We start from the raw sequence: 27,422 nt of genomic DNA, 5'->3' as shown, positions 1-27,422 counted from the left end.
TAGAATTATTTTAACCAAAATTCTTCATCAAAGGCTGTTCGAAGAAGAAAATTACTAATATTATGATGTATATTTGGAATTATATTAAAAATGTAATGTCGGACCACCATGATTCATATTAGCAGTTTGTTTGTTCAAGCTATATAATTTTGGAATTTGAAGTAATTTTTATTATGGATAACCACTTAATGAATCTAGTAAAAAAAAAACTTAAAGTCATTGTTATAGATCAAGTGGGAGAATGTTAGAACTAAATTAAAGTGGTCTTAACAACCACATTAAGTTTCCTTTTCTTGAAAGCTTAAGTTTTCTTTTCTTAAAATTTGTTGATTCATTTTCCCATAATATTTGTTGTGAAATCAAATTAGACTTATTTTGAAATTCATAATATTTATTAAGGGTAGAAGAATTGAAGACAATTATTGAAAGAAATTCAAGACGGTTACTTGAAGAACTTCAAATCACATTGAATTTAGGAGTGTGAATCAAGATATATATTTTTCTTCATATCCTAAATGTTATTTTTAAAGTTTGATATTAAACACCAAATTAAAATATTTTCCAGCAGAATCAAATGAAACTTGGAAAAGGATGGGGGTTTCTTCAATGATATATGGAAACCAATCACATCTTCCAACAAGTTTATAATGTTTTTGGATGATTGAAAAAACAAATGAAGGGGGGTGGGGTTGGAAGATATTGCAGGATCAGGATCATATTCACAGCTTTTGTGTATAAGAAAAATTGCCTACAGTAGAATCAACATGGGACAGAAATAGCCAAATGTACATTAATTATTCTACAACTTCACTTTCATGAATGCTTACACCACCACTCGTATATATGGAGCTGTTTGAAACCTTGGAGAGCCTGCAGTTCCAATCTCTTCATGTAGCTTTCTATGCCCATGTCATCTCTCCCATCATCATTACTTTATATTTGCAATGAGGTGCCAACAGCCTTCTTCTCCGGGGCCTATTCTAAGAATTGAAATGATGCTGCAGACTCAAACGGATAGCATCATCAGCCCACTCCAACTCATTCCACCATTCAACTTCTCCTTTTATTTCTTTCATGGAAGTTGCGCTTTGGAGGGTGAGAGGTAGCTTCTTCAGAAGACTGCACTCAGTCACTACAAGTTTCTCCAGCTGTGGCAATGACTCCTCTCTGAAAAGGGATGTCAACTTGGGAAGATTGTCCAGTTCCATTACTCGTAGCTTGGGAAGAACAGGTTCTGGGGCTGAAGTCCGCCTTGAACTAGGAATAAAGAGCTCATCCAAATTGTTGCAGCTTCTTACCTTGATTTCTTCCAGATTTTTTAATGTTCGGATGAAACCACCATAAGAAAGAAGGTATTTTAGTTTGGGACACCAGGTCACTTCCATTACTCTTAGCTTTGAGAATCTTAGTCCAAGCTGACTAGTTAGTTCAGAAATGGTTACCAGCCTTGTGAGACCACAGAGATGAATTTCCTCTAGATTTGGTAATAGGTCGCAACGAGCACCATATCCTCCTGTTGGCCGTAACCTGCTGCCAGAATTCATAATAGTAAGTGCCTTCAAACAAGAGAAGCAACCAACAACACTCTTCATGCTCTTAATGGTTATGGCCTCTAGCAGATGGTCTAATCCCTTGCAACGATCCAAGAGCAGAGAACTTGCATTGATGATTGACCATCCAATCTGCTTTCCCGAGAGATCGAGGCCCCTGAGAATTACTTGTCTTCCGTCATGTTCAGTTTCTTTGTGAATTTCATGAGTGGTTGAACCCATATGGAATAGGAATCGGTTCAATTTGTTCATCCAGTTGACATCTTCCAGAGCAGGACATGAAGTACTTTCCAGCCTAATGGATAAATCAATCAATTTCTCAAGGCATTCAAGCTCCTCAAATGATGCTCGTCCCTCTTCCACCTTTCCCTTCACACCCCATTTATATTCACTATCTGTCATGTCTAGAACCTCTAAACTAGACAACCCAGCTATAACTTCAGCTTGAATGGTTTTCAGGTGGATAGTGCGTGATAGGTTTAGCTCCCTTAACTTCTTCAATTGCTCCATCCCTTCTGGCAATTCATTGATCAGAGTAGCACTGCAGTCAAGTACTTGTAATCTACAGAGCCTTCCCAGTGGGGGTAATTCTACCAGACGAAGGCACCCCTTCAAAAGAAGAGCTCTAAGTTGAGCAAGGTGCAGAATGGAAGAAGGCAGCCTCTGGATCTGGGTTCCACTCATGTTCAAGACCCTCAGTGCTTGAAATCCCAAGAGAAATCCTTCAGGAACTTCCTGCAGGGGTAGATTACCTTGTAGTAATAAAGTGGATGCCTCTGAACACCCTATAGCATGTTCAGGCAGCCTTGTTATTTTGTTAAACATGAAAGAAACTCTCTTGAGAGGCTTTGATAACTCAACCTCTGAAACTTGGCCAAGTCCAACCCCTGATTCAACAAGGGATTTACTTCCATCCTCCAAGTTGGATGCAATCCATTTAGCAACGTCACGAACTACATCATGCATTTTCACGGTGTCCTTATGGTCACCATGTTCCAACAAACAACAGTCCTTCAGATTTTCAATTAAAGCAATCCCCCTGTTTTTTACATCCTCATAGTTTTGTTGCTCATTTATGAAACCTTCGGCAAGCCAACATTGTACAAGCTCACTTATTAGGATTGAGAAATCCTCAGGAAATAAAGAGCAATAGAGGAAACAAGACTTGATGCTCTCACCTTGCAATGAGTCATAACTCCACTTCAAGGGCTTGTAAACCTTATCCTCGATCCCTTCGATGTTGTATGGTACTGATCTTCGAAGCTCGTTCAATGCATCCTTCCATAGCTCTACCCTTGTCTTCCCCCTCATAGATGTTCCCATGATGATTATTGCCAAGGGTAACCCACCACATTCTTCAGCCACTCCTGCTGCTAATGGTTTGATGTGCTTTAATGTGGCTACCTCCCCTGCATTTTGGCAAAACAATTTCCAAGCTTCTTCATGGTTGAGGACATCCATTTTAACTTCAATGTCTGTCTTCATTTCCCGACAAACATCAAAACGTCTAGATGTCAATATGATCTTACAACCCGCGTGAACTTCAGGCTGAGGAACTCCCAAAGCATCCAAATCAATTCCCTCCCAAACATCATCCAGAATGAGGAGAAATTTCTCCTGCTCCAGTCTCTGGAACAACCTACCAGCCACAGTCCTATTGCTTCCATTCATAATCAGCCCCAAATCCAACCTCTCAGCAATTTGTGTTTGTATCTTTATCAAGTCCAGCTCCTGCGACACTGTAACCCATATGACAATGCTGAAAGGTTGCGCAGACGAAGCATTCCTGAGCTTGTTGTTCAAGTTCTTGATGAGAGTAGTTTTACCTACTCCCCCCATGCCCCAAACACCAATCCTCCTAACCCCATCATCATTCAGCAGATTCATTATTTTGGCTAAATTTTGTGTTGCTGTTGGTTGGTCTTCAATTGGTGCTGTTGGGATGTACTCAACACTTTTTGGTATTCGATTTGCAGCTAGCAGGCTGATGCCCTCTTCCTCCAGTCTTTTCACCTCCTTGAACCCTTTCGCCAGTTGCCTACGGTGCAGACAGCAATTCAAGAAACCCCCACAACATTTTTCATGGTTGGCTGCTACAGCTTCCTGAATCAAACTCACCTCATGCTCAATCCCTTCAACCTCTTTAAGCCACTCAGTTGCTTCAATGGTTGTAACCAATTCACCCTCCATTTCCACATTATTTCTCAAGTCTGTCAGGAGCTTCATCTCTTTTTCCAGATCATTAAAATACAGCCTGGAATTCCTAATTCCAGAAGAAATGAAGCCATAAAGATGTCTACCTACTTCTGCAAGTAGTGAACCCAGCACAGAAGTTATTAATTCCATGGCTGAGCTTTGGTAACAAGGGAAGCTGAATACTTTGAAGGCTAGAATTTGCAGAAGAAATGAAAGTCTTCCCGGTTTATGAGGGATGACAGCTAAAGCCGAAGCAAGTCTTCTTTGAATATTCATATGTTATTGGATTGACTTCTCCTTGATAAGATCATGAGAGACAGAGGGTTACAGCTTAATGAAGTTTCCTTGACTATTCTCATTGTTGCTTAAATACTTGATTATTGGACACTGGAAAACACTTGGTAGGGATCACTATTTTCTTCACCCTATGTTTGGTTAGGGGAACTAGTAAGAAAAGAACAAATTGTTCAGGATTTTTTCATAATTGATTTTACTATAGAAAATATTTTTCAAAAATTAAATATAATTAAAATTACATAAAAGCTTATATAATTTCAAATTATTTAATTTTTATATAAAATAGTTAAAATAAATTAAATAATTTAAAGTAATATATAAAAATAATTTATTAATTTTAAATATAATTTTAGTTTATTTTTCTACTTTTCTTTTTATTTTCTTTCCCTCTCATTTTTTCCTCTCATTTTTCAAAATTTTACACTAACCAAATTTTCCTAGTATGTCTCTAGATGAGTAAGGTGAATGGGGTTTTTATTCATTGTGGGTGTATTTTGGAGGGTTTGTGTGGACCCCGCATTTCGGCTCAATGCGTTTCCCACTCGATGACGAGCTCGATTTTTACTTGAAAAATTGATTTTGTTGATTAAAAATGACTTGGAGTCGCCACTTATTTTTGTTTTATTTTTAAAGGGTAAACAAAATAAGAAATAAAAACCCTAAGTGTGACTCCTTATTTTGGAAAAGGTGGTCTGTGAAAAACCAGATCGGGTTTGGGGGTCAGGTTACTTATCGGGAAGGTACGGTAAAGACCGTAGTACCCTTCTAAGTCCCTAAAGTCGGGTCTCTACTGCTAGGATGAAGCCATCGTGGCAATCAATAAGAAAGTCAATGGATGCCTAAGTCAAGTCATGCACATATGAAAATCGGAACATGCATAGAGAATGATCAAAACGGAAATGTATGCATACCTGGGCCACGAGTCACAATGCGCTATCAAGAAACGAGATTAGTACACAATTAACGAATACAAATTATAGCTCATGCATATCGGAGTGCACAATGAAGATCAAGCAAAATATATTAAGCACAACAGTTGACAGTCAATAGGGATCAAACATTGGGCCTCCCTAGCAAAGCCCGATTTATTGCCCACGAACTAATCTCACAAATCCCGTGTTTTAGAATTATGAAGGAACCATTATTGCTTATGTGAAATCAAGAAGACCATAAAATTATTTAGGGACTGAAAGGGGATTAAAACTATTCGGGTGGAAACTGGATTATTGGAGTTTATTTGAAAATTGGAGTATTTGGAATTAAATTTGAAATATTAGAGCTCTGGTAATTAAATTGAAATTTGTTAAAGAAAATGAGAAACGGACTTTAGGAAATTGAACTGTGAGACCATAGACTTTTGAAAGTTGAATTTGTAATAATAATAATAATAATAATTTTGAAAGCTTGAATTAATGATAATAACAATAATGATAATAACAATAAGATTTCGAAAGTTTGAATTAATAGTAATAATAATAATAAGGTTTAGAAAGTGTGAATTAATAATAATAATAATAATGAGATTTTGAGAGTTTGAATTAATAATAATAATAATAATAATATTAATAAGATTTCGAGAGTTCTAATTAATGATGATAATAATAGGATTTTGAAAGTTTGAATTAATAATAATAATAATAATAATAGGATTTTGAAAGTTTGAATTAATGATAATAGGATTTTGAAAGTTTGGATTAATAATAATAATAATAATAAGGTTTTGAAAGTTTGAATTAATAATAATAATAATAATAATAATAATAATAGGATTTTGAAATTTTGAATTAATGATAATAATAATGATAATAGGATTCTGAAAGTTTGGATTAATAATAATAATAATAATAAGGTTTTGAAAGTTTGAATTAATAATAATAATAATAATGAGATTTTGAGAGTTTGAATTAATAATAATAATAATAATATTAATAAGATTTCGAGAGTTCTAATTAATGATAATAATAATAGGATTTTGAAAGTTTGAACTAATAATAATAATAATAATAAGATTTTGAGAGTTTGAATTAATAATAATAAGAGATGAACTTTAGGAGATTAAACTGCGAGAATATAGATTTATAATGATAATGATAATAATAATAATAATCATAATAATAATAATAATAAGATTTGGAAAATTGAATTAATAATAATAATAATAATAATAATAATAATAATAATAATAACAATAATAAGATTCGGAAAATTGAATTTAATAATAATAATAATGACTATGGTAATAATAATAATAATAGTAATAATAATAATATCCGGTAATAATAATAATAATAATAATAATAATAATAATAATAATAATAATAATATCCGCTAATAATAATAATAATACTAGTTAATATGTAAAAAAAACAAAAAAACAAGAAGAAAAGGATGAATACATTAATAAGTTACTAAGACTAGGAGTTTGAAAATTTATTTTGGAGCTGAAGTAGCCAAATGGGCTTGTCTATCTAGGTGAGTATGCTAAACGGGATGCACTCAAAGGCAGGCCCAAGGTGGAAGAAATCCTTCAGGTGAGGCCCATGGGTATTGGGCTATGAGAGTGAATAGTAAAGGGGGGCATGAGGCCCTTCACTAATGCAACTGGGCTTGAGCTTCCAACCAGGCCCAAGTCCAATGACATCCAAAACTCAAGCAGCTGTTCTCTTCTCCGTTTGTCTCTCCGCCCGCGCATCCACCTCGAAGGGAGCCTTCCACCACTGGCGGCGTGATGAAGAAGGGAGCCATGGCAGCGTGATGAAGAGAGGAGTTGCGGCGGCGCGATGAAGAGGGGAGCCATGGCAGCGTTCAGAAGACATTGCTGCCATGGTGGCTGGTGCAGACATCCGCATAGCCGAAGCGGGTGATGGCGGCTGGTGGCGTGATGAGTGGATGGCTGCAGGTTCGGGGAGTGTGAAGAGTGGTGAATGCTATGCATGTGTGAGGATTGAGGAAGGAAGTGGGTTGGGGAGTGAAGAAAACGAGTTTGAGGTGGCACGTGGTGTAGAGAGAGAAAGATGAGTGTGAAGGTTAGTAAGATGGGCATGAAGAAGAAATGGAGGTCGGGTCTTGGTGATGGATATGTGGGTGAGAGGATATGAGGGTATCCCTGTGCGTAGAACCTGGAGGATGGGCTTGTTGGGTGTCATGGAAAAATGGATATCAACATGGATACGTTCATGGAGATAATGGGATGAATTACACATGAAGAAAACAATACATCACATTAATGGATCAATGCCCGGGCCTAAGAAGCATAATATCGAGATTGCTCTCATGATCGGGCAAAACCACAAGCACTAGCACGAAGGAATCCAATGAAAATGCACTGAATGACTCCTCGGCATCAATGGGAAGCATCCCACTAAGCTGTGTCAAGGCCTCTACCTGCCTTCTCTCTTCACTGTTTTACCTCCAGAGTATATTTAGACTCGACAATCGATCCAGAAGGCAAACTACCTAGGCTCAACAGTGCTCATGACCTCCTTCCTTGTGGCTCATGCATTTGAATAATAAATAAAAAAACAGAAAACAGAGGAAAACCCTAGCAAAGAAACGTCTCCAGAAAGAGAGCATGACAAAGCAAAAGAGCACAGGACATCAGTCGAAGCTCTACTGCATGGATTATCAGTGAGCAGGCTGATCGAGTGGGGGAGACCAGTTCGGATAGGAACAAAGCATGATCTTCGAGCACTTAGCAGTAAAGGCGAAACAGAGTGAAATCATCTTTTAGCAAAAACAAAAACAACAAAAAAAATTGCAAATATGAAACAACAACAAGCAGCCTACAATCCTCTCAAAGATAAGCAAGTAAATCAAGAGTATAGCCTTGAGCCCACACTCAGTCCAAACAATGCAAAAAAAAAAAAAAAAAAAAAAACAGTGAGGAGCAAGGTAAGGTAATCAAGAAAACAGAGTCGTAGGGCTTGCACTTACCTTTTGATCCTCCTTTCAAACAAGTGCTTGTTTGGTTTCGAGCTCCCCTTGTCTCTTGCTTAGCTCCCCACCTCATTCCCCCTCTTGTTCTCCTTTCTCTCCCTTTTCTCTCCAGCCGATTCCTACCTTCCCGGGCAAGCCATTACCTGCTTCCTTGTTCATCTCTCAGCAGGTATGGGCTCTTCAAACTCCAGCATGGCCTCTGCCATGCCCATGCTGTCAGTCTTTTCGGGAGAAGAGGGCCCCCACTCCTCAATTGCTGCCCGGTATCCCAACCTCAAAGGGGGTCTACAGTTTGGTATCCAAAAGTATGACCAATCAAGTTGTGGCACACCTGTCTTTAGGTGTCATTGCTTTTTTTATAGTTGTTAGTTTGTATTTTGGTCGTTAGTACCTTATTCTCATTTTTCTTTCTAGGGTGAAGATGAGAAATTCAATGGATATTGAATCAATATCTTTGGAGGGGTTTTTTTTTTTTTCACATAAAACAATTTTTGATAACTTGTTTTGAAAATAGGACTAAAACTTTATATATAAAAAGTTATTTTTAAGAAATATTTAGAAACATTAAAAAAAAAACACATATTTCAGACATTCCATATTTCAATAAAAATTTCAATAAAAACTTGTATTTTAAAAAACATTATAAAACTATTTTTTTAATTGTTCTCAAACATACTTGTTCGTTTGAAAAGTACTTTTGAAAATAGTCCTATAATGTTATGTAGGACAATAATTTTTTTAAAACTTGAAATGTTATTAACATGTTTTTTATATTATTAAATATTTTTTAAAAATATTTTTTTATTTATGGTGTTTTCTTTTTAATTAATTTTCATATTTATATAATGATTTTTCAAAATAATTTTAAGAAAACAAGTGAAAACAATTAAAAGCAAGTAAAATATGTTTTTAGAAAATACTCTAATTTTTTGTTTTTTATTGTTTTTTTAGAAAACACATACATATTTTTTTATGCTTAAAAAAAACAAGAAAATTATTTTTTTTTTTAAAGCTATATACAGTTTTTTCCTATTTTGAAATATGGTTAGATGACACCTAAACGAGTTTGATATAAGGGTGTAAGCAAAATTGAAAAAATTGACAAATGGATTTAAATCAATCAAAACCAATCATATTGGTTCAGTTTTCAATAATAAAATAAGTCAATTCAATTTGAGAATTTTCAAAATCGACCTATCAATTCGATTTTCAATTTCCTTATCTCCTAGCCTATAAAAACCGAACTAAACCAATATTCTAAAATTTATATATAATTGTTTGATATTTGATAAGTTTTTTGTTTTTTGTTTTTATTTTTTTATTTTTTATTAGATTTTATTAAAGTAATTCATTGTTTTTATATATGGTTAAATTAATTCTCAATGTATTTAATATATTTTTAACATCAAATCCAAGTGGGTTTCAATTAATTTGAAAAACAAACTAGATTTATGACTTAATATAAACTCAAATTAATAGGCTTTAAGCTTAAAATAAACACAAAATCACAACTAGGTTAAGGATTAAAAAAAATGCATTGAGTTGAAACCGATTCACAAAAATTGAACCAAAATGATTTTAAAAAGCTTGGTTTGGTTCGATTTTTCACTCCAAATCTAATCAGTTCGGTTTTTATCACATATAAAACCGATTATATCAGTTTGGTCTATTTTTTTACCCAAAAATCGATTGAATTGACATTATTTACACTCCTTATTAGATACATATGATATCATTGGAGTAGCCAAACACAAGACAATCAGAAGAAATGACCAAACATCCAAAAGCAAAAGTTAAGAAGAGCAGCAATTTCAAAAACCATCACGCATCCTAAGATCTAGACTCATATGTCTTGAGGCTCCAATTTCTCACCTCAAGGACAAAACAAAACCAAAAAAATAAATAAGAAGAGTAAAGTCAATAAGGCACGCCTCATCAATAAGGCGCATGTCTTGGCTAGCAAGGCGCTATAACTAGGCAGTGGTTGCGCCTTGAGCCTAGCCTAAGCGCACTTAATGCATGCCTTTTATGGGAGTTCTGCACAAAGCTTGGTAGGGATTTTATGGGCATCTTTGCAGATTGGTTTCTGATTTCCAGGAGATTACAGTAGAATAAACCTCAACTCAATTCACATAGTGTTAATAAAAGTCCTCAAGTTTCCTAAGCATGCTGCCACACTTGACCATAACATGGTGTATGAAAAACTTTGAAAATTTGTTGAAACAGAAATCTTGATTGACACTCAAATACTGATTACTTACAGTTGTAGTTGTATCCTGCAGGACAAATCTTGATTCTCTGCAACAATTTTATGCAAAATAGTAACTGAAAAACAGAGGTAATACTGTTTGCTTTGCATGTTCCTCTAGGAAGCTTAAGCTTTACCAACTAGACATCCATGGCACAGGACAAAGGCTCCTCTGGTCCAGTAGGAAAGAAACCAGATGGTTACATGCTGATGATCTTGAAAACAACACTCAAACTAGGACATCTATCTTTATGAAAACCCAAAAAATTTATCTGAATTCTCTTCAAATCAACCACCTCATCCTTTATACGTCCTGCTATCACTTCAAGCAACAACCAACCCAAAATGTAGCCTTCCAATCATCACCAGTCCTTAGTTATTGATAAGTAATTCTGCTGCTCAGAAAGATTTCTGGATAATTCAGCCCTCTATATGCCCAAACATCCTCTACTTTGGTCAACTAGGAACCGAAAACTGGCACAAAAGGATGATAGTATACAATGTCAAGCAATTTTATTCAGCCAAACAATCTTATACAACGGCAATGAAAACAGATTTTCTGGTTCAATAATAAAGATCTCTTCTTGCTCCCTTCAAGAACTAACTACAACAAACTAAACATCCATGGCGCAGGAGAAAATCCCTCTGGTTATAACCTGGAAAAAAACCAATTGGTAGTATTATTTTCCTTAATGAAGGCCTTGAGAAAACCATCCTAGCTACAAACTTGGCATTCAGATCAAGACATCCTTTGATGTTGATCTCCCTCAATCCCTTGCAGCTCCTCACTATTTCCTTCACTCCTTTTGTTGACACTCCAGAACAACCCCGCAAGTCCAAATGCAGGAGCCAAGGACATGTCTGTCCAACCATTACCAGCCCTTCATCACAAATCCCCGAACCTGCTGCTTTCAAAACCCCCAATTTGGAAAGTTTTGAATCTGCACCAAAACTCTTAACACCTACACAGAAGTTTACCTCCAAATGCCTAACATCATCACAACTTTTCAAAATTTCTGCAATGCCTCCTCCTGTAATACCAGCACAAAAGCTCACATCAAGCAGCTGCAAATTTGGGCAGACAGATGCAAACTTGCTAAGAGAGTCATCGCTCATTCGCTCATTCCCAGCCAATTTCAAAGACCTGATTCGAGTATTCTTCACTAAATCCACGACATGATCCTCTTCCCCTAGATTTGTTCTCTCCATTTTGATTTCTGTGAGTGAGGAGCAGCTTTTTGTGAGGATAAAGAAGGTTGAATTGGTCAGCTTAGAGCATGCAGCAAGGTTTATAGAGGTTACATTTGAGAGATACCCAGACAAATCCTTCATACACTGGTCGGTAAGGAAATATGCCCCACGAAGGTCTAATTCACTCAGAAATTGGTGTGCATGCAAAATCGAAGAGATCCCCAGTAATGTGAAATTCTGGCAATGGGAGAGTGCAAGCTTCTTCAATGGAAGATGTGCTTTGGCAATGGAACAAAGAAGGGCATCAGAAATAACCATACTCGAAAATTCAATCACAGATAAAGCTCTGGCACAAATGAAGGAATTCTCAATGGTCTGCAAGGAAGACCGGAAAAGAGAAGAATTGAGGTCCAGTCGATTCACCGAAACGGAAACCAAGTTGGCACTATTAGAGATGGCAAAACCTATACAGTTCGGGGTCAGGAAACAGCAATCGTGGACTACAATTTCTCTCAGAAACACACAATTCGACGATAAAGCAACAAGGGATCTATCAGAAATAAAGAAATTACCGGAAATGTCAATCTTCCTCAACTCCCTTAACTTTTTAGACATCGCCTCAATCCCAGCATCTGTGATATGCCCTTCACTTTCCCCTGTTTCTTCGACAGTGGGATAACTGATATCCAATTCTTCAAGCCATGGCAAAGAATTCGATATCTCAATCAAATCCCCATCGCATAAACGCCCAAAATTGTAGCATTTCAGAGACTTCAAGCTCTTCATCGTGGAACCCAGTTGCCGAAGACCCTCCAGTGGAGCCGATTTCTGCTTGGAGAGATGGAGGGACTGAAGGCTCAAGTGGGATCGGGCAATTTGGGAGAGAAGAGCATCGAGGTCGCCGCAAAATTCCTCAGCGACTATGGTTTTCAGGCGCTGGAACCTAAGGAGGAGTCTTGGAAGGACCGAGATAGTGTGAGGAGAGAGGGTTAAGGAAAGGAGAAGTGGGTTGGAGAGGGAGAGAAAGCTCTTGCAGACAAGAGAAACCGGTTCCAAGAATTGATGGTGGTGGCGATGGAGGTGATCGAATATGAGTTCCCAACATTCGCTTGGCAAATCGACACATGTGTCCTCCATTGGAGAGAAGAATTTCTAAGGAATTGAGAAGAGAGAGGCAATTTGAGGGAGACGTGGTGCGGGCTTACGGGAATGGAAAGATGGCTATGTCCAACTTGCGATGAGATGATTTGCTCTTGTGATTGGCAAGGAGGAAAATTTCTTTGTTTATTCGGATCACACTTTATTTTGAATTCAAATTCACCCCATTTGTAAGTTCGCTTTGGGATTTGCATTTATTCCTTACCATAATAAACAAGTGGGCCAGTCTTGCCGCACTCGTATGCTGCGTAATTATTTGACTTGAGAGTCGTTAACAATTTCCTATGGTTGATTTCAAAATTTAAATATTAAAAAAAAAATAAAAAAAAATTATTTATCTAATATAAAATTATATAATTGTATAGATACCAAAAAAAAAAGGTAATATTAGATGTTTTAGACATCAGTCGGTTTTCACTTATTAATTTGAAAATAAAAATAAAAAAAAGAATTCAATATTTTATAAATCGGATTTATATTTATTCATTTAAAAATATTTTAAAATATATGTACTTGTTCATAAGTCCGTTCCTAAAATACCGGATAATATTAAATAAACTTATCAAAAAAATTTTAAATTAGAAAAAGGGATTCAAACTTTTATAAATTAATTTTATCTTCAGTCATTTAAAAAATATTTTATAACATATGTACTTTTTATGAGATGTTTATTTTTCGAAATACCTTTTTTTATTTGATAATGTTAAATAAACTTATAAAAAAATTCAAATTAAAAAAAGAAATTCAAACTTTTATAAATCAATTTTATCTTCATCAATTTAAAAATATTTTAAAATATATACATTTTTTCATAACCCAGATAGTTATTTATTGAAATACCCTTTTACTTGATAATATTAAATAAGCTTCTTAACAAATTAATTTATCATTTTAATTTGATAAAAATACCTTACAAATAGACATATTATAAAATTTTTATTATATAATATGAGATTATGGAAAAATTTTCCAAGATCCTCAAGAAAACACTTAAAAATTAAATACAATTAAAACCAAAAAACTTAAAAATTTTAAAAATAAAATATTGACTCTCATTATATTTCCAACTATTTCTCGATATCTATATTTTACCTTTAAACTTTTTTAGTTTTAATTTTTAAAATTTCTTATTTTATTGATATTAGTTCTCACGGTAAAAAATAATAATTGTCAATGGGTGTTATTAACTTCACAAGTAAAAAGGTATCTCAAGAAATAATCATTCGACTTATAAAAAAGTGAATATTTTAAAATATTTTTTAATAAATAAAGATAAAAATGATATATAAAATTTGGGGTAATTAGCGAGTCAAAACCTACTTTTCCCAATTAATTTTACAAGGAGTAGTAGTTAGCATAGAGGAGTCTTCCAGCATCATAGATGAAAAAAGATTGATAATTCTATTTTTTTTTTTTAAACTTTCAATAGTAAATATATATATATATATATATTTGGTAATAATATAATTAAAATTAAATAATTGATAATTTTTGTGTTTTTGGATGATTTTTTTATAATTGTCTGGCTAAATTGTTACCAATTTTTTTGAAAAAAAAAAAAGAAGAAGAAAAAAAAAGAAAAGCTGCAACCAAACATATCATAAGTTTTTCAATGAAATTTTGTTAGTGGTTTTAGTATCTCAGGTGTTAAGATATGCTACATTCCTGTTTAGTATAAGCATTAAATTTTTAGTATTTGAAAACCATATATTAAAAAGGATTTTATAAATAATAAAAAAAGCAGAATATTTTATAATTTTAAAAATAAGAATAATTTTGGTATTTAAAAAAGTTTTAATTAAATAAAATTTGCATCCAAGTGCTTGTATTTCCTTTGCCACAATTTGATAATTGTAGACCCCTTCTGATGGAGGGCATTTCTTTTGGTTTTTTTTCTTTTCTTATTTCTTCTTCATTTTTCCTTCTAGCCACCCTGAGAAGGAGCTATTCTTGGGCAGCCAAAATAGGATTGGAAGTGAAAGAAAGCAGCTGATGGGTGAGCCATTCTCGGGTAGCCAAAGAGGACTGGGAATGAGTTGTTTTTGGGTGGCTAAACGGGATGGAAAATAGGAAGAAAAGCAACTGATGGTAAGTTGTTTCAAAAAGGAGGGACACAGGAGATTCTTCTAAGAAAAATAAAAAAAGGTGGTTTTTTTTTAGGCAAGGGGGCTAGAGAGAAACATAGCGAGAAGAATGAGAGAAAAACAGGAGGAAAGGAACTCATCAATTTTTTTTTTTGGCTCATTTTTGCTAGAGATGAGCTTTCCTAGGTGTGAACATTGTGGATTTTCTATTCACATTTTTTTTTACATTGTTCCTCACGCATTTTCCTTATTGTTTTTAGCTTTCATTCACTGATTGGATGCGACTGCTCTGCTATTCTATCATTTTCTTTGATTTCACTTGAGGATATTATGCATTTGGGTTCATTTGAATCATGATTATGCTCTCTGTCACCCTCATATTCATAGCCCATGGATTCACATCTGAAATGAGGCTCAAAATGTTTGTTGTTTGGTACTTTCCTATTTGTTTCTTGGGATTTACCATGATTTAACCTCTGTTATTACCTCTTCCATACACATTTTTTTTCCTCTCTTTAAATTTGTGAATTACCTGTTGAGCTGCGTGAGGTTTGAGAGGAAAGAGTATGTGAAGCCACTTGTCACCCGCACTCTCAAGCCTAAGAAACTCGGCATTCTTTGCAAACATAGGAAGTTGATCTTGAGACATACCCACATATATACTCTGGAACTATGGAGGCCACGGGTTTCACATGGTAAAAGGTCAATGTTTGAAGGTTAAGATTGAGAGATAAGAAGCAAGTTTTGGCACAAGAGAAAGCATTCTGTTGAGATTAATACTGATTTACTTCAAGTTGAGTTAAATCAGAATGCTGCTCCACCAGTGGAAGATGTTGATCTTAATTCAGTCTCCGATCTTGGTGGTTCCTTTTCTGGCTCAAGTCAAGCACAAGATGCAGTTCAAGTTCAGCAAAATGTGAGCCCAAGCCAGTCCCTTAACACTAGTAACCTGAACCCTAAGTTTGTCTCCCATACCCATTGCATATCTATATCCTCATCTATCACTTCACCACATTTCCCATTTCTCTTCATCATGCATGATCCTTTGCACACCTCTCTCTATGGTTCATTCCACCAATCACTTTTCCCACCTCTTCACACCCATTACCATACCCACCATACTCGTTTTCTCACCACCCTTCCACCTTTCATGCCCACTATACCCATTTCACACTCATGCACACCCGAACCATGCGTTCCTCACCATACCCATATCCTCAATGACTTCATTCCCTCTACATCATCATACCCGTCACCCTCTATCCATTTCATACCCATAACCCTACACATAACCATACCCATTTTCCCTCTCTACCATATTTCCATCCTCCATTAAACCCACTTCCCTTGCCGCCTCCCACTACCCATTCCACCAAGGATATCCATATCTTTCATATCCACTCATGCTCGTCGCCACCTATGTTTTCATTTTTCTTTATATACCCATTTCTTACTCATGTTCACAGGAATAGAGGTGCAGAAATATGGAGGGTGGAGAGAAGTTTGAAACAAATGAAAGGGTTTAACATGAATGGTGGTGAATATGGAGGTTAGGTGATGAGGTGGTAGCATGTGGTGTTTGTTTTCCATATAAAAATGGGTTTGTAGTGTTATTGTGCTTGTCAAAATATTGTGTGAATGGCCGAATACCTTGACCTTGAGTTTTGTATATTATATATAGACTTTACAAGGATGCTATACATGGAAAGCAAATAAAAGCAAATAAATTCCTGCATGATTCTAGCCCTATACATGTAAACTGTAATCTGTCAAATAATGTATGCTAACTATACAGAATAATAAATGGAGAAATAAGAAAACAATTGTGGGCTAAAATAAGGAAAGCAGTGTGGGCTAAACTAAGGAAAGAAGTGTGGACAGCAAAGCTGTCCTTTGACAGCCCCCCTCAAATTGATGCAGGTTGATCAACAAGCATCAATTTTCTACTTAGCAAGCAATGTCGATGACGAGGGAGAGACTTGGTGAAGATATCAGCAATTTGTAAGTCAGTGGAAATATGTGGAAGAGTGATAACACGAGCTTCAAAGGCTTCATGGATAGAGTGACAGTCCACTTCAATATGCTTTGTGCGCTCATGATAGACAAGATTGGTCGTGATCTAAATAACACTTGTATTATCGACATGTAAAGGTGTAGGATCGGTCTTAGAAAAATCTAACTCTACAAGCAAACCTCGAAGCTAAATGATTTCAAAACAAGCAAGAGACATCGCTTGGTACTCAGATTCCGTAGATGACTTAGAGACTATGTCTTGCTTCTTACTTTTCCAAGAGATCAATGCATCACCTAAGAACACACACCAACCAGTGATGGAGCGACGGGTATCCACGCAACCAGCCTAATCAGCATCACTATAAGCAGCAAGGCGAGTAGAATTGCTTGCAGGGAAGAACAAGCCATGAATAGAAGAGCCTTGAACATAGCGTATGATCCTACGGACAACAGCCAAATGAAGATGACGAGGAGTTTGAAGGAACTGGCTGACTTGCTGTACAACAAAAGAAATGTCCGGTCTAGTAATGGTGAGATAAATAAGGCTACCCACCAACTTCCTATATAAACTGGGATCAACAAGTAAGTCGCCATCCTCTTTGCGAAGCTTGACATTTAATTCCATGGGAGTATCAACAGAAGTAGCCCCTTGTAGACCAGCTGTAGCCACCAAGTCACTCGCATACTTATGTTGATCGAGGGAAATACCAGAGGGACTATGATGCACCTCAAGACCAAGAAAATATGTGAGAGACCCAAGATCTTTCATATGAAAGGACTCGGAGAGATGGGTTTTGAGTTGACCAAGTAAAGTAGAATTGGAACCGGTGATCACAATATCATCAACATAAACCAAAAGAACAACAATACCCATGTCTAATTTTCAAAGAAACAAGGAAGTGTCATACTTGCTCTGCCTGAATGAAAATTGTAATAAAGTGGTGTGGAATTTATCAAACCAGGCCCTCGGAGCCTATTTGAGACCATAAAGAGAGCGACGAAGCTTACACACATGTGAAGTCGGAGAAGGAAACAATCCTGAGTGTGGCTTCATATAAATACACTCTTTAAGATCCCCATGAAGAAAAACATTTTTTAGATCCATCTGATGTAGTGGCCAATCACTGGAAGTAGCAAGAGCTAGAATCGTACGAACAGTAGTCATTTTAGCCACAGGAGCAAAGGTCTCTTCATAATTGACACCATATTCCTTATTATTCCCAAGTGTAACAATCCGAGCTTTGTAACGATCCAAACTTCCATCAGATTGGACCTTGACTGAGTAAACCTATTTGCAACCCAGAAGAATAATAGTAGGAGGACAGGGCTCAATGTCCCAAGTGGGATTGGCCTCTAGAGCGGCAATTTCTTCCTGCATAGCTTGTCGCCAACAATCATGCTTGGCAGCATGTGAGTAGCATGTGGGAAAATCAAAATTGGACAATGCAGCAGTAAGGGCTGAAATAGAATTGCTAGAACTGGAAGAAGGAAATCCATACCTATTCGGAGGTACAGGCACTTGAGGAGAGCGACATACTAAAGGTGCTGGAACTAATTGAATCTGGAGCGTGGTAGGATCAGATATTGGGTGAGCCACCTAAAGAGACTGTGGGCGGGAGTGTCTCGTATACACAATACTTGGTTGAAAGCGAGAATTGACTGGATGAAGATTTGAGAACTGTTGCTCAAAGGAGGGGAGGATCACAGTAGAAGAGGATGGCATAATAGAAGATGATACATGAAAGAAATGTTGATTTTCAAATAAAATAACATTCCTAGAAATATGTATACGATGTAATGTAGGATCATAGCAAACAAATCCCTTTTGACACATATTATATCCCAAGAAAGCACATCGAATAGATTGAGCAGATAATTTATGTAGCTCATGAGGAGGTAAATGAACAAAGCATACACAACAAAAAATACGAAGGTGATCATAACTAGGTTGCTTAGCAAATAAGCGGAAATAGGGAGACTCCATATGTAGGACTTGAGAAGGTAAACAATTAATCAAGTGAGTAGCAGTTTTCAGAGCCTCTACCCAAAACATGGATGAAACAGAAGATTCTAACAAGAGAGTACGTACCACATCTAGGAGATGACGATTTTTGCATTCGACAACTGCATTTTGTTGAGGAGTAGAGGGACATGAACGTTGATGAATAATACCCTTAGAAGCCAAGAATGCTTGAAACTCAGTAGACAAATACTCACCACCGGAATCTGTGCGTAATGTCTTAATAGAAGTAGAAAATTGATTGTCAACATACGCTAAAAACTCAGTGAAAGTACGAAAGACCTCAGATTTAGAGTGAAGAAAGTAGACCCAAGTAAATCTGCTATGATCATAAATGAAAGTCACATAATATTTAAATTTCTCATGTGAACTAACCGGGGAAGGTCCCCAAACATCACTATGGATAAGATCAAAGCAGTGAGATGCTCTACTTGCATGCAAAGGGAAGGGAAGAGTTTTACTTTTACCAAGTTTACAAGAATCACACTCAAGAGATAAAGAAGAACGATCCTTATTACTAGGTAAAGTAGAATTCAATACATGAGATAAGATCTGAGTATTAGGATGGCTTAAATGACGATGCCACACCATACTAAGATCTGAAACATTATTACAAGCAAAAGACTTAATAGAAGAGAGTGGAGAAAAATCTAGAACAGGTCAAAATAGTGGAAACAAGTGCCCCACTTTAGGTCCCTTTGCGATCGGCTCCTCCATTACCTGGTCCTGCACAACACAACCATTACTAGAAAAATTAACAGCACAATTGTTATCAACTAATTGGCCAACAGAAATAAGATTCGTGGAAAGCTGTGGAGCAAGAAACACATAAGTGAACTTAGAAGAGGCATCGCCGATAGCAGCTATGGGCAAAGAGCTGCCATTGGTAGTCTGAATGGAAGATTGACCAGTGTAGGGCCGAACATGACACAAAGCGGTGGGATTATTAGTCATGTGATTAGAGGCCCTCGAGTCCACGTACCAGAGTTTAGTATAATTGTTACCTTGGAACCCCATTACTGATAATGCTGAAATTAACATCCGTTGCACCATTTCTAGGGTGCAGTAATCTGGTGCAGGAGGTGCAGGAATAGAGCACGCAATTGAAGGAGAGTCGTGTGCTACAGAAGTTGCTACAGGAGGGATAATAACCGAAGTCTGAAATGCTTGGGCCTGATGATTCTGGGAGCAAATACGAAATTATTTGATAATGTGACCCTTCTTCTTACAATAAGAACAAAACTTCTTAGGATAAGTGGTAACAATATGCCCATATTCCTTGCAGTAGAAACACTGCAAGTTTTTAGAATGCATAGGTGGTCCGTGTCCTTGGGCAGCATAAGCTACAGTTGCCATCCCGAAACTGCCATGAGATTGCTCCAGAATAGCTTGAGTACTAAGGCGTTGCTCTTCGTGAAGTAACTCACCAAAATAAATATCAAGAGAGGGAACAAGAGATCTATTCAGTAAAGAGGAGCGGACAAATTCATATTTCGGACGTAGTTTCATAAGAAATTGATCATGTTGGGTAGTCGCGTGAATAGTCTGAATAGTTGAGAAAGCGGCAATAGGGACATTCGTTGTAACCAAATCTGCATATTCATGCCAAAGAGTAAAAAATGCCAAGTAGTAGTCTTGGATGGAAAGATTACCATGTTGAAACATGGCAATCGCATGTTCTAACTGAAAGCAATGAGCATCGTTATCCTGATGATAAACTTTCTTCAAGTAAGCCCACATAGATTGAGCGGAGCGATGGGGTTGTAAGTGGGTGACAATATGAGGCTTCACTGAACCAAGAAGCCAAGACATGATGCGTGCATCAAACACAACCCATGAAGGAGAAGACCCAATATCCTGAGATTTGTCAAAAGTGGATGGTTTTTCAACATCTGTGCCATCAATATGACCCCAAAGGTCTTTTCGCTTGAGAAAAAGTTCAAACTGAAATGCCTAGGTAGAATAATTTATGCCTGTAAACTTAACACACACAGGTGCGGAATCCATAGAAAATAAATAGAACCCGAGATAAAAGGATGGACCAAAAAAAAAAATCCCAGAAGAAAACTGACCCACGACAGCCATAAAAATACCGAGAAAAATAGTTGTGGTTGGGTGTAGCACGGATCAACACAGACTTGATCGAAAGACACAAGAGGCACCTTCGAAACCGAGAAGACATAAAAGAATTTGAGGGAAGAAAAATTAGCAAGCTTGCTCTGATACCATGTCAAAATATTTTGTGAATGGCCGAATACCTTGACCTTGAGTTTTGTATATTATATATAGACTTTACAAGGATGTTATACATGGAAAGCAAATAAAAGCAAATAAATTCCCGAATGATTCTAGCCCTATACATGTAAACTATAATCTATCAAATAATGTATGCTAACTGTACAGAATAATAAATGGAAACATAAGGAAACAATTGTGGGCTAAAATAAGGAAAGAAGTGTGGACAACAAAGCTGTCCTTTGACCGTGCCTATACATGTTATGATGCCTAGACCATGCCCTTTATATATATATATATATATATATATATATATATCCTTAGTTTTCTCCAACTTTTGATGCAAAAAAAAAAAAAAAAAAATTAATTTTCAAAATTTTAATCTTAAGATAATTTCCATAACTCCACTTTTTACATTTATTTATTTAATCATTATTATTTTTGTCATTATTATTATTATTATTATTATTATTTTATTTATTTTTAAAAATTCCATCTTTAAATGATTCTTCAAAATTCCGATTTTCAAATTTAATTCTCAATTTTTGAAATTCCAATTTTCCAATTTCTGATTCCCAAAATTTCAATTTTCATATTTATTTATTTAATCATTATTATTTTCGTTATTATTATTTTATTTATTTATTTATTTATTTTTAAAAATTCCATCTTTAAATGATTCTTCAAAATTCCGATTTTCAAATTTAATTCTCAATTTTTGAAATTCCAATTTTCCAATTTCTGATTCCCAAAATTTCAATTTTCACATTTATTTATTTAATCATTATTATTTTCGTTATTATTATTATTATTTTATTTATTTATTTATTTTTAAAAATTCCATCTTTAAATGATTCTTCAAAATTCCGATTTTCAAATTTAATTATCAAATTTTGAAATTCCAATTTTCCAATTTCTGATTCCCAAAATTTCAATTTTCACATTTATTTATTTAATCATTATTATTTTCGTTATTATTATTATTTTATTTATTTATTTATTTTAAAAAATTCCATCTTTAAATGATTCTTCAAAATTCCGATTTTCAAATTTAATTCTCAATTTTTGAAATTCCAATTTTCCAATTTCTGATTCCTAAAATTTCAATTTTCACATTTATTTATTTAATCATTATTATTTTCGTTATTATTATTATTTTATTTATTTATTTATTTTAAAAATTCCATCTTTAAATGATTCTTCAAAATTCCGATTTTCAAATTTAATTCTCAATTTTTGAAATTCCAATTTTCCAATTTTCGAATTTAATTTCTGATTCCCAAAATTCCAATTTTCACATTTATTTATTTATTTATTATTATTTTCGTTATTATTATTTTATTTATTTATTTCTAAAAATTCTATCTTTAAATGATTCTTCAAAATTCTGATTTCCAAATTTAATTCTCAATTTCTAAAATTCCAAAATTCCGATTTCCAAATTTAATTTCCAAATTCCAAAATTCTAATTTTCATATTTATCTATTTAATCATTATTATTTTCGTTATTATTATTATTTTATTTATTTATCTATTTATTTATTTTTTAAAAAATATTTCTGAATATAGGAGGAAGGAGTAGCCTTAACCCCGCCTTAAAGTAACTCTTAGGCAAGAACAACTCGTTGACAATAGGACTCTCGACGGTAAGGTCAGCTTCACCATCTTCTACAAACTAAATGTCGACTGATAGTGGTATGTTAAACTCAGCCTTGAATTCCTCTGGTGACCCAATCACCTTCATCTTCTTCCATTTTTTAGACATAGTCCTAGAGAAAATAATATAAAGAATAATGAAAACATTAAATGAAGTTAAAAACGTGCAAATGAAAAGTCACACCTGAAGGGAAGTAAATCGAATTCCCAATCTGTGAGAAACCAAAAAAAATTAGAGAAAACACACGCCAAAGAAAAACAATCACATGCACAAGACAGTCACTACAAGAAAAGGATTTTTGGCGACGGTCCCCAACCGTCACCAAATCTTATATATCCGTGACCAAAACTTATTGTCACGGTCTTATGAAACCGTGACTGAGCATCATAGTATGAGGCGTAGCTAAAAGTATTGGTCACGGTTTCCTAAGTGATCGTGACCATATGATTTTTTTTTTTTTTTTTGTGACAGTCATACAAAAACTGTGACAAAAAAAGTTAAGAATACTTTGCTATTTATTAAGTTGGTTTAGTCACGGTCAATGCCCTAATCGTGACTAAAGACATACATTTAGTCACGGTCAAGTCACGGTCAATGCCCTTAACCGTGCCTATAAACATACATTTAGTCACGGTCAATGCCCCTAACCGTGACCATACGATCCATTTAGTCACGGTCAATGCCCCTAATCGTGACTATAGACATACATTTAGTCATGGTCAATGCCCCTAACCGTGACTAAATGGATCGTATGGTCACGGTCAATTCATTAATCGTGACTAAATATAGGTATATGGTCACAGTAATTAAGTGACCGTGACTAATCATTAGGTCTATTATGACAAAATGTACACTTATGGTCACGACTTTTAATGACCGTGACTAAAATTAATCATATGATGGCCACCCTCCCCAAATTTTGGTGATGATTCATTACTGACCGTGACTAAAAGTACACTTATGGTCACAATTTTTTAGTGGCCGTGACTAAAATTTGTTATATTTGGACATTGATTTTTTATAAATTCAAATTTCCCAAACCTGTTATAAACCCAAACAAACCCATTTTAGACCTATATATGCAATTAAGCAATTAAAACAATTTCAATATATTACAATCAATTATCCTAAGCTAGTTAAAAACTTATATATATATATATATATATATATATCAATATAAGTCATTAAATAAAACAAACATAATATAACAAAAAAAAAAAAAAAAAAAAACCAAACAAACAAAGAACAAAGAGATTCAAATTTAGTTTGACATTATAACATAATATAACAAATCAACCAACCAAACATCACATAATAGTCATAGAAAGCAAAAAAAGTTAGGAGAATCTATCATATAAATAAGTAGCATAATCTTCAAAAAAGTTAAGAGAATCTATCATATAAAGATGTAGCAAAATCTTCAAATTTCTATTGCTTTTGCTGAAATTGTTGCATCATTTGCATCATCTGTTCTTAAATTTGTGTTTGCATTTTTCTTTGCATTTCCATAATTTTTTCTTCAAACTCTTCTTTCACTTCTTCTTGTGTGTTCCTTTGAACTTCTATCAACCTCTCTTCAAATGTTTCTTTCACATGTGAGAGTTCCTCTTTCACATTTGAGAGTTCTTTAGTTGCAATTGTAAACTTTTGTTCTGCAGCTATTAGCATCTCTTGGGCATTTTCAAGTTGTGTTGAAATAATAGCTCCTGATCGCCTTCTACTAGTAGATCCAAAGACTGAGGTAGGAGTAGGACCAAATCCATACCCTCGAACACGACCATGCCTCTTTGGACCCATGACTTGAGTATACATCTCATCTACATATGTAGATGTTACAGATGTAGATGATACAAATGTAGATGATACAAATGTAGATGCTCCAGATAATGCAGAAGTAGAAGATGTCCCTTCAGGTTGGGATAGTAATTGCTGAAATTGATCCTGGAATTATAAAAAAATAAAATAAAATTTGTTAGACTTTTAAAATAATTTAGTATGTGGCTATGATTGAAATACAAGTATATAAAATTTATTTACTTCATAACCATAATCCCCTTAGAATGATCATCAATAGGCGTCCCATATTTTCTTGTGTGTGTCAGGGCAAACATCTCAATTCTATTGGGCTCACTTCGATCCTCTTTCTTTTGTGCCTATTCTTACAAGTAAAACAATTGAGTTATTTATGATGAATTATTTATGTACAAACAAATCATATTAATAATAAATTTCCAACCTGTTCATATCGAATTTGAGCATAACTTTTTGATCCCGATGTATGCTTTATCACTTGCTTTGCCCTATTTACCTTGTTTTTTTTTTTTTTTTGAGATATCCTACATCAATTAAAAAATAGCAAGTCACCTATATAGGTAATAGAAACATAATAAAAGTTATATACATGAAGTGTTATGTTAGATATAACTAATAAATATCATTTTATGTGAATATGAGTATCATAACATACATTATCAAGAAAATATCATTATCTTTACCTTGGCCTCAGGTGTACCCCAAAAGTGGATGAGCCACCTCCAATCATCATCTGATAAGTGTGGAGGTCGATGACACAATCTCTCCTCATCTGTATTATAAGGGTTATAATGCTTGGCCTTCATTTTATTTCTATAGCTTCTAAACAAATTTCCACAACATTGAAGAATGTAGCTCTTATATGTTTCTTCTAGTTCATATTTTTCCTATATTGCATTAAAATGTCATGTATAAATAAGATGTATCATTTTTAAACAATAACATTACAACTTAGATTGAATAGTAACTAGCATATACTAATACTAAGGCCCAAATCTTTTCTTTCACATTTTCACTAACATGATTCCAATCCTGAACTTGGATGGGTACATTGTGTTGAGATCGCACCAATGTTCCCATATAGCTTGACAATCTTTCCCCTTTTCCATCATAAACAACTTGCCCTCTGGTATTGAATCGTGTAGTTTTTTTTTTTCCCTAGGTTTCATACTAAGTAAATCTAAGTTACGTGTTGGGCCACGTGTCCTCTTTTTGCTAGAGGATGAACCTATTAAGAGTAATAATGAAATTAAAAGAAACATAATTTACTTATCTTATATAAAATTAAACATTAAAAACCTATCATTTAAGAAATTAAACATATGTAAAAACATTTATCATATGTAAAGTTAAACATAATCTTCTGAATCATACCAACAACAGAAGGATCTGAAGAATCAGAAGGATCAGAACTACTAGGAGTAGTAGTTGCAGCAAGTTGCATGTTTGAGAGTTGTTGTAGATTGTCCAACTCATCTTTTGGAGACACTATTTGTACTCTTCCTCTTCGATGTAACATTTCCTATATAATAAAGTAAATTAGAAAAAGTAATACAAAATAAGTTACATAAATAATATGAAATAAATTACAATTTGTAAATCTGGTAAGTATATATTTATGTACTTACCAATATTATTAGCTACACATCATCTATATCATCATCATGAATGAATTCATTATCTCTTTCAACAATGTTTTCTTGTCTTGATAGTAGAACATCCGTTTGGATAGTTTCTCCCGCAATATCATTTCTATCTCAATTGATTAAATCATTCTCGAGCAACTCATGCACATCACGTTGACTATGAAGTGATATAAGATATTGATATGGCTCTAGATCATTAGTAGATACTTTCTGATTCATATCATAAACCTCTTGAGTTTGTATCTCTACAATAGTGTGCCAATTTTCCTCATTTGAATTTTGAACATAGAAGACTTGTTTTGCTTGAGATGCAAGCACAAATGGTTCATCTGTGCATATGGTACGTTCAAAATTCAAACACGTGAACCCATATTCATCATTCTTTATTCCCCTTCCACTATTGATTACATCCCACCAGTCACACTTGAATAAAATAACTTTATTTCCACCAAGGTAATGTAACTCAATTACATCAGTTAGCACATCATAGTAAGAAACATGACCAGGAATTGGGTTCTTATCTCTTGCACTTACAAAGCTTGATACCTCTGCGGTCACAACAACTCCACTATTTTGAGTTTTTTTCCCTTTTCTCGTTCTCTTGTGTGAAATCTGAACCCATTAATGATGTATAAACATACTATTAGTTAGCTTAACTAAGCTACTAACAATATGTCACATTCTCCAAATATGCATCTAGAGAACAAGGGGAATCACTGTCAAAACTTATCAATATGCTAAAGCATAGGCGTGTGATTTCATAGATATTATGTATTTCCAAACTATCCAAACAGACAATTCAAGCAATCATATACAAAACATATAGGTTGAAAACTTGAATATGATCTTAATAAATAATCATATCCACAATTCTACAACTTATATGTTTTTAGTATATGATAAAAGAGACAATTGTCCAGCAAGGATACTTGAACGGGATTTCTAGGGTTTTCTAAAATGAAAATGAGTAAATGATAAAATTAATGACAAATAATATTAGAAAAGAAATAGATAAAAACACACAATGAGACTAACACATTCTATAATGTATAGAAATGAATTACTAATATTTCTATTGCATAAAATCAACGAGAGTTAGTTCATAGATAACAATAATAAAATATAAAATCATAGATAAGGCCTCACAATAGATGCAACATATACATATCTTAGATCATGAAGTAACGAAAGGGTAAGGTATGAATAAGATGAAACAAAATACAATAAACATGCTTAAAAATTCAGACTTGGCTAACAAGTATGCATTCTAAAAAATTAGTCTAAATAAAATACCAAATGAGAAATTCTAATCCTAAGTGTGAACAAAATTAAAATTTGGACTTAAAATCCTAACTCTTTATTACACCCCAAGTAGTTTT

General features: G+C 34.5%; 2 protein-coding genes across 2 annotated transcripts; both read right to left on the bottom strand.

Moving 5' to 3' along the window:
- Nucleotides 1-752: 752 nt before the first annotated feature.
- On the bottom strand, nucleotides 753-4,028 carry LOC117922559 (disease resistance protein At4g27190-like). Its single transcript, XM_034840705.1, has one exon. The coding sequence runs from the start codon at nucleotides 4,020-4,022 to the stop codon at nucleotides 981-983; it is 3,042 nt and encodes a 1,013-aa protein (XP_034696596.1). The 5' UTR covers nucleotides 4,023-4,028; the 3' UTR covers nucleotides 753-980.
- Nucleotides 4,029-10,174: 6,146 nt separating this feature from the next.
- On the bottom strand, nucleotides 10,175-12,719 carry LOC117921516 (F-box/LRR-repeat protein 3). The gene is made up of 2 exons (XM_034839408.1): nucleotides 11,991-12,719; nucleotides 10,175-11,882 (listed from the first exon to the last, which is right to left on the bottom strand). Exons 1-2 carry the CDS (start codon nucleotides 12,553-12,555, stop codon nucleotides 10,828-10,830), a joined length of 1,620 nt encoding a protein of 539 aa, XP_034695299.1. The 5' UTR covers nucleotides 12,556-12,719; the 3' UTR covers nucleotides 10,175-10,827.
- Nucleotides 12,720-27,422: the final 14,703 nt, after the last annotated feature.

This window comes from Vitis riparia, chromosome 9 (genome assembly GCF_004353265.1).
Source record: "Vitis riparia cultivar Riparia Gloire de Montpellier isolate 1030 chromosome 9, EGFV_Vit.rip_1.0, whole genome shotgun sequence".
NCBI lineage: Eukaryota > Viridiplantae > Streptophyta > Magnoliopsida > Vitales > Vitaceae > Vitis > Vitis riparia.
The sequence above is the reverse complement of the archived record's forward strand: the minus strand, read 5'-3'. Positions and strand labels throughout refer to the sequence as shown.

What these genes read in the sequence shown, in the direction of transcription:
- LOC117921516 (XM_034839408.1), bottom strand. Translation starts at nt 12,555, where the DNA reads ATGGAGGACACATGTGTCGATTTGCCAAGCGAATGTTGGGAACTCATA. An exon ending in GAGGAAGATTGACATTTCCG is followed by an intron (nt 11,883 to 11,990) that starts GTAATTTCTTTA and finishes CGAACTGTATAG; the next exon opens with GTTTTGCCATCTCTAATAGT.
- LOC117922559 (XM_034840705.1), bottom strand. Translation starts at nt 4,022, where the DNA reads ATGAATATTCAAAGAAGACTTGCTTCGGCTTTAGCTGTCATCCCTCAT.